Source organism: Cyprinus carpio, chromosome B6 (assembly GCF_018340385.1).
Source record: "Cyprinus carpio isolate SPL01 chromosome B6, ASM1834038v1, whole genome shotgun sequence".
Lineage (NCBI taxonomy): Eukaryota > Metazoa > Chordata > Actinopteri > Cypriniformes > Cyprinidae > Cyprinus > Cyprinus carpio.
In genome coordinates this window covers 27,337,926-27,350,974 of record NC_056602.1, presented here as the reverse complement: position 1 = coordinate 27,350,974, position 13,049 = coordinate 27,337,926, and the positions used below count along the sequence as shown (strand labels likewise).

Here is a 13,049-nt window from a genome sequence, read left to right as displayed (position 1 = left end):
CTATAATTTTTTTTTACTTTGACAGTGGTAATGATAACTGTGATACAACAACTCATTGTGTATAACATAAAAATGGAGAAATGTGCTTGTTTGACAAACAGTTCACTCTCCAAGCATTGTTTGATTTGACTGTTAGGTTATCTGTAGTTTAGACAAACATCAATTCTGCCCCCTTGTGGTCGTTTGTTGTGTTTTTCAGTCTGTTGGTTTCTTTATTGCAGAATCAGTTGATTCTTGGTGTCATGGGTGTAGACATCGCCCTCAATGAAATTAAAGAACTCACACCAAGATATAAGGTAAGTCAAATAAATCTCTTTTTCAGTTATTTTTATTTTTGCTCATCAGTTAATAATTTGCATCTCTGTACACAGCTTGGAGCCAATGGTTACACGTTTGCCATAGATCCCAATGGCTATGTGCTGCTGCACCCCAACCTACAGCCTAAGGTGAAAAGCATTTGAGTTTGTCTCTTGTTTATAGACCTTAAATTTAGTCTGAAATGTAGTTATTTTCTTTTTCTACCTTCTGTTTTTAATGCATGTTTATCTCTGTAACAATAATTATTTTTTCCTAATGGATTTGTGCAGATCATTAACTTCAGAGAGCCGGTCACATTGGACTTCTTGGATGCTGAACTTCCAGATCGCAGCAAGGAGGAGGTAAACATCTCTACAATGAGTTCTCCCTGCAAATGTGCCAAATACATTATTAAAATGTCATTAAATTACTCATCAGACAACATGGTCGAGTTTAGCTAAGTAGGACGTGCTTCTGGATGAAGAGGGGGTTTTTTTTTTTTTTTTTTTTTTTTTTTTTTTTGGTCTTGGAACAAAATTCCCAATTCACTTACTCACTTGTTTGGAATCAAGATTTTTAGTTAATACTTTTATTCAGCAAGGATGCTTTAATTTGATCAAAAGTAGAAGAAATAATGTATATTGTTAAAAAACATTTAAATAAAAAAAAAAAAAAAATTTACTTTCTATTCATCAAAGAATCCTGAAATTTAAATTGTATCACATTTTCCACAAAAATATCAAGCAGCACAGCTGGTTTCAACACTGAAAAACAAAACAAAAAACTCTTTCTTGAGCAGCAAATCAGAAATGTTAGAATGATTTCTGAAGGATTATGTGACACTGAAGTAATTAGCTGAAAATTCAGCATTGCATGACACAAATAAATTACATTTTACAGTATATTTAAATAGAAAACAGTTACTTTACATTGTAATAATATTTCACAGTATCACTGTTTTTACCGTATTTTTGCTCAAATAAATGAAGCCTTGGTGAACATAAAAGACAAAACAATTTTTTTTTAAATCTTACCCACCTCAAAAAAATCTCACCTTTTGAACAGCAGTGTACCTGGAAAATTTTACAGCGACTTGAGAAAGTAATAGCTTGATTTTAAATCCCTTCAATGTGTTTACAATCCAAGAGTTATCTTGTTTTTATCTTATTGTAGATCCGCCGTCAAATGATTGATGGCAAAGCAGGACAGAGGAGAATCAGGACACTGGTGAAGTCTGTGGATGAGGTGAGTCACATGACCTTTTACTAAATATAATGGCATACATGTGATGATCTTACGGCTAGTTGGTGATGTGCTGCTCTTTGTGTGTGTGTTTTCAGCGTTACATTGATGAGGTCCAGAGGACGTATATATGGAGTCCAGTAGAGGGCACAGATTACAGGTCAGAATGACACACTCGCTCTTTCAGACTGCGTTTCTGTTGATTTCAGTCACTTTCTCTCTACATCCTCTCTGCTATTTTAAGTTTAGACTGTAAAACATTCAATGCAGTTTTTATTGAAATGAGTCATGAATTTTAATTGGCATCCGTAACCTGCCAAACAGTGCAATATAGGTTCTCTTAGTTGGTCTTTTCAGCAGGGCATTTTGGAAATTAAGAATTATTCCAGTGAATTTACATGCATAGTAATGTCTATGAATAAAACGCCAAATACTTTTTTATTCTTGTTCTTCATCCATTTCAGTAAATGAAACTGTATCAGCAGTTTCTCTCTGTAATATAATGGTCTTTGCAACAGTCTCAAAAGTAGAATTTATGTGTGTATGTGTGTGTGTGTATGTATGTGTTATACAACATTATTTGAATCTAAAAATATTTGAATAAAATTTTCTTGCACAGTATTTTTTCTAATTTTCCAGTACAGATATCTAACCATTCTTAAATCTATCAAGACACATTTAATTAAGAAGCAAAATTTACATTTAGTCATTTAACAGAAGCGTTTATCTAAAGCGGCTTAAAAATCAGGACAATGAAAGCAATAAAAATCAAGCACGTAGCAAGTTTTTTTTTTTCATTATATAATAAATAAAAAGAAAAGAGATAGAAGAGAAAAAGAATAGAGCAAGCTGGTTTTAGAGGCCTTTTTGCTTTTGTTAATTGTATAATAAATAAAAAGAAAACGGATAGATTACAAATAGATTAGAGAAGCTAGTGTTGTTGGTTTTTTTTTTTAGAAAACAAGCAGTTAGTAAATTAATAGATCGTCTAAAAGGGGCAAGTAAAATGTTTTCCAAAAAAAAAAAAAAAAAAAAAAAATATCAAAATTGATATGCTTTGCTTGCTTAAATCAAGAAAAAAATCTCTGCCAGCAAGATCGTTATCTTGTATTTCCTTTATTTTCCTTACCCTCTAGCAGTGTTTTAATTTTTTTTCAGAACAGACTCAATATCTTAATATCTTAAGTCATTTTGCTTCTCAAGTAATTGTATGCTGATTTAAGAATCTTTAGATAGTTGCACTGAAAGACGAGACAAAAATAAATAAGAAAAAGTGTAGACATTAAATTCAGAAACATTTCAAGCTTTGTACATTTTAACATGAGATACTGGCTTTAAAAAGTGTGATTGGTTATTAGTTTGAATCCTAGAAAGTGCCAGATGTGGTCAAATGCAAATGATGTTCAAATTCTTCCTTTCCTTCCTCTCAGTCTCGGTTTAGTTCTGCCGTCCTACAGCGAAAACCACATCAAGGCCAACCTGAGTGACCAGATCCTCCAGGTCCAGTGTAAGTACCAGGGGCAGGCTAACGCCAAGCCTGCTTACCTTTCTTTCTTCCCAAAGAGACTTCCTGTTCCCCCGTCCCACCCCTCTCGTCCAATCAACGGAAGCCCCTCCCCCTTTCTCTGACATCACAGCAGCGTCGGGTCCGAGCGTGGATTCCCGGGAAAGCGAGAGTGGACGTGTTCTTCTGTGAAACCCCACCCCACCTCTTCCCTCTTCCCTCCTGTCCTCATGCTGTTCTGTACTGAGGTGATTTTTCTTTCCCTGCACGGATGCAAAGAAAAAACCCTCACTAAAAACCAGAGAGGTGAAAGCTGTGGTTTTACTGTGGTTTACTGAGTTGAAAATAATGGTGACCATGTGCTATTATTTTTTCTTTTGCCGAAACATTAAAAAATGCTCTCGTCTTCTCTCTCACAATGACGATTCTGAAGCATCTTTTGTCTGGACAGGTTTTGTGTTTTTGTTTTCGTTAGCGAGACGTGAAAAGAGGCATGCTTTTGCTTTTCACTGTGTGCTTTATGTGTTCTGTCGTGTTTATTATTTGCTTTGATTCGTGTGGATGCTCACTGTGATGTATTGTTTGCTGGCAGCTTTGGAATCAGTCAATAAATAAGAAAAAAGTATCCCACAATGCCCCCTGATGGGCCATTGTCCCGCACGGGAGATGGAACGCCTTTGGTTTTCCTTTCTTTCCTTGTTTTTTTGTTTGTTTTTCTTTGTTTATTTATGTATTTAGTTCATTCATTTGATCTTTAGGTCATTTGTTGATTCTAGTCCATTTCTGTTTATTTGTGTGTTTCATATGTTGCTTATTTTCTTCCATTTGTTTCATTTGTTCTTTAGTTCTTTTGTTTGATCTTTAGTTGTTTTTTCTGCTTTTCCTTTGATGTTGCTCATTTGATCGTTCATTCTATCCCTTTTGCTTGCATTTTTGTTCTTTTTTGTTTGTTCATTTGATCCCTAGTTTGTTCTTTCATTCTTTTTCTTCAGTCTGTTTTTGTGTATTTTTCACAATAATGACACACTTTTCATTTTGTTTTTATTGCTTTTGTTCCTCCTTGGTTTGATCTTTGTTCTTTTGTGCCATTCTTTCATTCTCTCTTATTTGTTTGTTTCTCTTTTCTCTTTTATTTGATTCATTTATATCTCTTACAGTTCTCCCCCCCTTTCTTTCTGTAATTTGTTCTTTAGATTAATTTTAGTTCTTTCACATGTTATATTCATTCTTTTTGGTTTTAGATATTGTTTTTTTATATATTTAATTGATTCTTTTGTGAATTTTGTTTATTTTAATTAGTTTGTTCCTTTTTTATTTTTTCTTCTAGTACTTTCTTTTGTTAGTTTGACCTTTAGTTTGTTGTTTTGTGTGTTTTCCTTTTGTTTATTTATTTATTCATTCATTAAGTTTGAAGTTCATTCATTCTTTTTACATTTGTTGCATTTTGTTTATGCTTTCAATCCTCTTTGGTTTAAAATTTAGTTCTTTCTTTCTTTCTTTTTATTTCCAAAGCGTTCCTCTCTTCTTAGCTCTTATGTGATTCTCATTTTGTGATGTATAATTTTTCTCCATGTTTCGTCATGTGGTGAAGGTTCATCAGTTATGATTCACCTGTCCTCGGATGTTCTCTGCTTGTCTCCGTCCTCGTGGAGTTCATTCCCTGCCTCCGTCTACTTGTTGCATATATTCTTTGCGACGTGTCATTCATTTTGGTTTCCTGTTCTCAGTTGTTCATTACTGTTTTGACTGACTTGATTTTCCTTCTTTTGAGAAAAACAATATTTTTATTCAAACAGTCATTGAATAAAATATTGTCTGTGACCCCCCCTCCTCCCCTTACCCGTCCCCCCTGTTTCTTTTCTGCTCTCTCCTCCTCAGACGGATCAGTCTTCAAGGGCAAGTATACACCATATTGGTCCACTACCTTTGTTACTCTACTTCCTTCCTCGTACCCTTGTCCTGAACTCCCCGCTGACGCCCACCTCCACGTTCCAGCCTGCTTGCCTCCTCTGTTCCTCCTGCCCGCCTTGCCTTCAAGACCCTCCTCTTCCTCTCTCTCCTCCTCTTCCACTCACTCACCCACCCACCCTCTTGCTGCGGCCTACACCCACATCTTTCTCTTTTCTCCTTTTCAAACTCTCTCTCTCTCTCTCTCTCTCTCTCTCTCTTTCTCGGCTCGGACAGCCTTTAAGGTCTCTCCCTGACATCTCCTGAAGAAGAATAAAATATGATCTTTGTCTCACTGTCAAACGTATTTCTGATCCCTGTGTCCATTACGTTTGGGAATATTCTCCTCCATCTGTCTCCTCCTCCTCCTCTCCTCTTTATTCCTCAGTGACAGTGTTAAATCCTCAGATTGGTGCATTTGCTGTAGAAATTGTCAGTTGTTGTTAGTCATGTAGATGCAGTATTTAGTTTGAAAGCATCCCTAAAGTAAACTTTAGACTTTAACTAGTACAAGTTATTATTATAGGAGTACAGGTATGAACTTATTGTGGTCGCTATTGCGAAGTTATGTTTGCACTTTGAGTGTAGCATATCATTGTCTGTTTGTTCTGAAATGTTTTCCAAAAAATGAAAACTCATCATTTACTCTCCCTCATTTTGTTCCAAAATCATTTGACTGACTTTCTTCCATTAAACACAAAATGATGTCTTTTGCAGAATTTTCTTGCTGCTCTATTTAATTATATAGTGCCTGTCAATATCCAAAAATATTAAAAAGCACCATAAATGTATTACAAAACATAGTTTATTCTTGTGTGCTATGTTTTAAGTCTTTTAATTTTTTTTTTATTATTATTATTATTATAAATTTATTTTTTTATTTTATACGTTCCTTTTATATTTACACGTACGGACTTATTTTATGTTCATTTTCATTTTAGTTTAAGTCACTTTGTTAATGTGCTTTTTTTCATTTTTATTCATTTTTTTTTTTTTTAAATATTTCTATTCAGCTTTAATTTACTTTTAGTAATTTCAGTGTTTCAGTATTTATATGTTATTTTATTTCAGCTCTATTTAAATGAATAAAGGCATTTGAAATAGTTTGAGTTTTAAGCCAAGGTACATTTATTTATATACGTAAGGTATTTCATATGCAATGCTAATTCTAAGTGCTTTACAAAAGATTTAAAAATAACAAAGAAATTTAAAATAATCAGAACATGCATTAGAAAAGTAATAAAAACAAATAAGAATAAAAGAGAGGGGGAGGAATAAGATGTTACAGTGCAATCAGTAGTAATTCAGTAAATGCACAGCTGAACACTTTTTAGTCTAGATTAAAATGTGGCTACTAGTTTTAGTTAACAGTTACAATGTGCCCTTGATCACTATATGCTTTCACTGAGTAGAAAAGAGCAGCTTGAACATCCTCCAAAACATCTCTTGGTTTGAGGGTGAATAAATGATCTTGAATTTTTATCTCTTCCATTAAATCTTAAATATTGAGCAGTAATGTTTGCCATTTGTACGCCTCTAACACTTAAAGACTTAAAGATGTCTATTATCATGTGATGTTGTCTTCAGTTTAGCCAGCCAGTTTGTTTCCTAAGGTTATCTCTTACTATTCGTATAATCATCAGTTCATATTTTGGAATGGACAGGAATAGGTTACAGATGAATTTGCTAGATGGCCTCCTTTAGGTCCTCTCTTGTTGTTTTGGTGATGGAGCCCTTGGCAGCTCCCGGTTTGTTTGTTGTCCTTCTCTTACACCCTGTGTTCCCATCAGCTTGACCCCTCTGTACATCTATCACCCCCCAGACTGCCACCGCAGACGCTCCGCTGCATCGTCACTTATCCTGACCTGGAAGTGCAAGACAGTGTGGAGGGAAAAACTACCTGGGCACAACAGTGATGCATATATTACCGTAGATATTTATTGGGTACATATATTCACATGGACATTTATTGAATACATACATTTACATACAGATTAATGCAACATTTGCTGCTTGTATACTTTCTTTACATCATTATTTGTCAAATATCAAGTCATAAACAATACAGCCATGCATCCTGAAAACAAATTCTGCTGATTTGCAAAAAAAAAGCCAAATTTTACCTATTTTGATAATGCTGAGTTCAAAATATCAATAAAAACTTTCCATCACATAGTTTTTTTGTCATACCATATAAATATAGTCAAATGTCAAATGCTTCAGCTGTAAAGACAAAAATAAATATTAAAATGTATCATTTAACTTACAGTATGCAAAGGAGTGGAGAAATATGTTCAAATATTTCATTTGATATTAAAGAACACAAGCTTTTTCATAAAATCTGTCATTTTCTGTCACAGTTTGGATATAGTAAAACACCCGCAGATGTGAAACATCTGGCTCATGTTTGCATTTTCTACTGCCGCTGGCCATAATTCTAACCCTGAAATCAGGGTTAGCCATAAAATAATCTGATACATGTGAAAATTTACTGAGAATTGAACAATAAGTTGTAAGATGGGAGTCGTGTCTTTGTCTGTTGATTAAGGACTTCTTCACCTTACAAATGGTTGTCAAAAGCAAAAATGCTACAAAATGCATCATATTTTGTAAGAAAGTGTCGCATGCTCAAGCTAAACAGGCACTATTTTTGGAATCAGGCTCTCTTTCAGCAGATATGATGCAGGACGCTGTGATGAATAACACGAGGATAGTGTGTAGTAGATCAAACTGGGTTGCCCTCTCTCTTCCCCTCCACAATGCTGGGCACTTTCTCCGATTGAGTCTCTGGAGCGGCTCTGCGGTGCCAGTCTGAGGGGCGATCACCTCCATCAGGACCCCTGCCTCACCCACTCCCAGCTAAACGGTTGGCCATGTTGATGCCTGTTGAAAAAGAAAGCAGCACGCCACGCACTTCGTGGGAACGGCGTCGGAGAACTCGCTTCGTCTCAGTGTGTATCCCGAGGGTCGAGCCAGTTCTCCGACTTCCAAATGATCGAAATTCGGACGAAATTCGAATCGAGTTAAAAGTGTCTGCTTTCCAAATTAGCCCATTATTTCGGCCGGTGTGACTCTATTGAAGGCACCATAGTGGCTAACGCTGGTATTCCCCCATGATTCCTCAGTGTTGCTATGGTAACGTCCCCACTGCGTTCCTGCACCTTTTGAAGAGCAGCTGACGTTAATTTGTTTCTCAGAAGCCTCCCTGTGTTCTCCGTCCTCCGCTTCCCCTGGATAATCTTGCCCGTTTCTGTTGCAGATTTTGAGTCTCTCCTGCCAAACACTTTTGAGTCAGAGGGACATGTGTTCATTGCCCCCAGGTAGCTTTGTGTGACTTCTTGAAGCCGCATTCCTGTTTTCGTGCATACGTCCATCGCTAACTTCCTTTTCAACATACCGTAGTCACTGTAGTCTCTGTGTGTGTGCTGTGCGTAACGTGTCTTTCCATTTTAACCCAAGTGAATGTGTTTATTTGTTGTGTTTTGTCTGTCCAGACTCCTCACCGTCACCCGCAGGAAAGAAAAATCTTGTTAATATCTCAGTTGTATCTGCTAGACAGCATTAAGAGCAAGTGGAGACTTTTAGTGTTCTGGGTTCATCACATGTACACTTTTAAAAATAAAGGGTTTTTTATTGGCATTGATGGTTCTGTGAAGAAGCTTCAACATCCATGGAATCTTTCTGTGCAAAAAAAGGTTCTTTATAGTGGTAAAAAAAAAAAAAAAAAGATTGTTCTTTTTTAGAATGTTTGCTGAAAGCTTCTTTGGGGAACCAAAACAATCCTTTAAAGGATTAGTTCACCCAAAAATGAAAATTTGCTGAACTCTTCTTCAGGCCGTCCAAGATGTAGATGAGTTTGTTTCTTCATGGTAACAGATTTGGAGAAATGTAGCATTCCATCACTTGCTCAGCAATGGATCAGAATGAGAAACCAAACAGCTGATAAAAACATCACAATAATCCACAAGTAATCCACACCACTCCAGTCCATCAAATAATGTCTTATGAAATAAGAAATTAATTCATCATTAAGGTGTTTTAACTTTAAACCCTTGCTTCTGGCCAAAATACGAGTCCATAATAACACTTCCTTCATTAAAAAAAATCCATTCCCTGTTGTTCTCTCGCATTAAAATCCACTGGCATATGTATTTAGAACTGTTTTGTAATGTATTCGGATGTAAACGGTGCTTGGTCTGTGCATATTTCTCTCCTGATTCAGAAGACATGACTTTTTTTTTAACGGAGGAACCGTTTTTATGGATTGTGGGATTTTATTTGGATACAACAGTTTGAAGTTAAAAAAACTTGATGGATTTGTTTCTTAGCATTAATTGATAAACTGTACAGCACAGCAACAATAAAAAAACTCCTCAATATTATGAAATCCTTATTTTTAGTACAACTATTCGTTTAACCCAACCATTCCTTTAAAGGCAATTGTCAAAAAAATGAAAAAGCAACCTTTGTTTTTAAAACTGTAAAGCTTGATTTCCACAGAAAATAGTTTTGCTTGGTTTATATAAACAAGCAATATGTGTACAGTATTGCACTTACAGTGGAACCAGCGCCAGCCCAGATATTCAGAAGAGTCTTTCTTAAAACTCAAATTTTATTTCTTCTAGTTATGTTTAATGCAGTTTCTGTGGGTGGTGTATGTGCTCTAGTAAATACTTTTAAATACTGTGTTAAATGTATTTTATTTTTTGTTTTAAAAATGAAAATAGAAACAATTGCTAGTAAATTTGACAAATAATTAAAAAAGGCAAGTAACATTACATGTGAAACACTGAAATTGTATTTTCTTATAAAACATACTCTTATTTTATCATTTTGAAAAAACCTACAATGCAATGCAATGCCTGGCCTGATAAACTTCTTTTAAACCTTTCATATTTTTATCATAAATGTGATTTTTGTTTGTTTTTACAAACTTGAGCGACAAGTGGATCATATTTTCTGTGGTAATGATAAAGCTGCCGATGAAGCATAATTTGTTTTGAACCTGGAAAACTCCTGCTTTTTATATTTTTAACCTCAGAAAAAGACATCAGCAATCTTACATAATCACATATGTCTCCTTTAGCTTCAGAAGAGCTCTCAACAATGTCACAAATTGCGATTAGATTTCCCAAGATACCAAAGTCTGCCGTTACAGGAATTTTAAAATGAACTCAAATGTTTTTTTATAGCTCTGTACTCTTAACTGTACACCAACTTTGTATTTTTCCTAAACAATTTAAAGGCACACAAAGATAAAGTTCATACTTGAAGCGTATCTGAAAGCCAGGCTTCTGAGCAGTAAATATTCCTCTGGGTAACTCTGTTCGAATCATTGTCGTCTGCTGTCATGGATCTGTATCTTCTGACGTTCAGTTGATTCTCTCATGTCTTCTCCACATCTCATCACTGCAGCTCTCTCACTCTCTATGATATTAAATCACATACATACGGCATCAGTATCAAGGGGAAGGTTGACTTTAGTTTGCATGTTAAAGCACTGATGGATCTAGAGAAGTTCACGTGCATGCATCTATGAATGATCATCTCTCTCTGTGTTTTTAAAGCATATGCACTCCAAAATCATGTTCTTAGTCAATAGTTTTGTTATGTTTTCCAGTAAAAACATCTAAACATCCCTGAACAAGATGAATTTACCTGAGAAGCAAAAGTGCAGTAATTATGACTTATTTTTCGAGAACATGTCTTAATTGAAGTTGTATTAAGTGAAAAAAGGGTAGGATTTACTTTAAAACAATTTACACTCACAAATAGCTAGTAAATCTCACAAATAATTACAGAATAACTGCAAATAACACATTGAAGTAGAAAAAGTGAAATAGAAAAGTAGTGTCTGTTTTGTTTACAACTTGCAGCTTTTTTACAGTGTTTGTTTTAGACCAGATGCACTGCAGCGCTACTCTGTTAGATTTGCCTTGTTTTAAGGATGTTTTGGTATTTTTACTGGAAAACCAGACAAAGATACTGGTTAAGAATCATTTTTGCACTGCAGTTATGTTTTATGTATGTAATTGTGATGTTTTGTGTGTTTAAGATGTTTACATGAATGTGAAATATTGGTCAATGCAAAACTCTGACTCTCTGTTAAGGGTTTACAGTCTATAATAGAACTCTTTACAATGTTAATCTTTATCAGAGAGAGTTTCCCAGTGTGGAATGATGTGTGTTTTCCTCAGGGAATACTGCAAAGACCTGGAGCTGTCTAACAACAACACAGAGTTCCTGCTCAACTTCATCGCTCTGATGGAGAAGGTCACGCCGGACTCCAAACAATGTGAGGCTCACAGATTTTGTGTGAATTTTTCAACGACTCTGTTCCATTTTAAAGTACTTACTGCCAGTAATTTTCATTGCACAATCAGTTGAGTGTTATTCAAATGTCATATGTTCCTGCTAAAAAGAACATCTTAAACCAGGTCTGAACAGGTCTGTGGGTTTTAGCTAGAACTCTCAGCTATAAGACAACCTTGAAGCATTAATAAAGCAGTTTTTTTTTTTAAAAAAAGGTAGTTTTTATTTGAATTTCAGTTTGTTTTAGTAAGTTTCTTGTTTGTTTTTTTTGTTTGTTTGTTTGTTTTTTGTTTGTTTCTTAATTTGTAAAAAATTTTAATAATAATAAAAAGTAAATCAAATTAAACAAGCTAAATTTAAAATGCATTAAAAAACTTAATACATTAAAAAACATACTCGATACATAATTATACTGTAATACAGAGAATGTCAAGCATGTATAGAAGTTTTGGTAATTTTCTTATGCACTTTTGTCATTTTTATTACTTTGTGTTTTAATTAATATTTTTTTTTTCATTTTAATTTTAGTCATTTTATTATTTCAACTTATTTCAGTTAGTTTCCAACATTTCTAATTTCCTAATTTAGAATCTTATTTATGTTAAGGTTTTCATGTCATGTTTAAATTGTATATTCTATACTTCTATACTTATTTTGACTTTATTTCATTCACCAAATATATAGAACAATAACAACACTGACTGTAATTCACTTTCTGACTCTCTCTCTTTGACAATTCTTGAACTCAAAACCATCTTGTTTGAAGATATCAGCTCATATGTCATAATATAATCATCATTATTCCACACAGGTGATAATTTCTTGCTGCATAACCTGATCTTGGACACGGGCATCATTAAAGAGCTGGTAGATAAAGTCTGGAAGAACAAAGACCTCAACACGTACGTTCATATTCAGGATGAACCTCTGAAATTCCTCTGATTCATTAGTAGATATGTTTATGAGGTATTAACCTAGAGCTAGTGATAAATGTGAATGAGTATGTGTGTTATGATGCTGTAGGTATGGCTTTATGGCGGTCTTTGCAGCCACAGATGGAGGCGTCACTCGAGTTTTCCCTAATAAGTGAGTCTTGTTCTTTTTCCTCTATTTGTCATTGTGTTGTTTCAAATAGCTGCAAAGGTGTGTGTGTGTTTTTGTACATCAGGGCCTCTGAGACCTGGGAGGAAGATCCAGAGCCATTTTTTGCTAGTTATTACCGTCGCAGTCTGGACAACAAGGGCTACATGTTCAGAGCCCCCTACCGCACCGGTGAGAGAGAAACACACAGCACATGACTGCACACTCTATACCATCATATAATATTCTCTGAGGCAATCTTTTCACAATGTGAAGTGTCATTGAAATATATTCAGTTTGAAGAATTTTTTTTTGTATAAATATTAATTATAATTAAATATAATTATAATAATACATAATTATATATATACACACACACACACACATATATATATATATATATATACAGTTGTGCTCATAAGTTTACACACCCCTTGCAGAATATGCAAATATATAATAGTGCTTATGAAAATTGCAAGTTATTTTTTATTTAGTACTGTCTTGAATAAGCTATTTCACATAACAGATGTTTATAAAAAATAAAACAGAATTTATTCTAAAAAAAATAACTGAATTAATAAAAATGACCCCGTTCAAAATTTAACATACCCTTGAATCTTAATACTTTGCTTAATATAATTAATTAGCAGAATACACTACTCTTCCA

The 13,049-nt window shown here is 34.5% G+C and overlaps 1 protein-coding gene across 1 annotated transcript in view; it reads left to right on the top strand.

Annotated features, from left to right (window-relative positions):
• The window catches only part of LOC109092019 (voltage-dependent calcium channel subunit alpha-2/delta-2-like), a 213,912-nt gene that overhangs the window by 190,947 nt on the left and 9,916 nt on the right, over positions 1-13,049 (top strand). Inside the window, exons 17-27 of the mRNA XM_042726581.1 lie at positions 222-296; positions 372-446; positions 588-659; positions 1,471-1,542; positions 1,638-1,699; positions 2,970-3,046; positions 8,250-8,310; positions 11,188-11,285; positions 12,114-12,204; positions 12,326-12,388; positions 12,471-12,596. Coding sequence (XP_042582515.1) covers positions 222-296; positions 372-446; positions 588-659; positions 1,471-1,542; positions 1,638-1,699; positions 2,970-3,046; positions 8,250-8,310; positions 11,188-11,285; positions 12,114-12,204; positions 12,326-12,388; positions 12,471-12,596 — 872 coding nt within the window. The remainder of the gene's footprint in view (positions 1-221; positions 297-371; positions 447-587; positions 660-1,470; positions 1,543-1,637; positions 1,700-2,969; positions 3,047-8,249; positions 8,311-11,187; positions 11,286-12,113; positions 12,205-12,325; positions 12,389-12,470; positions 12,597-13,049) is intronic.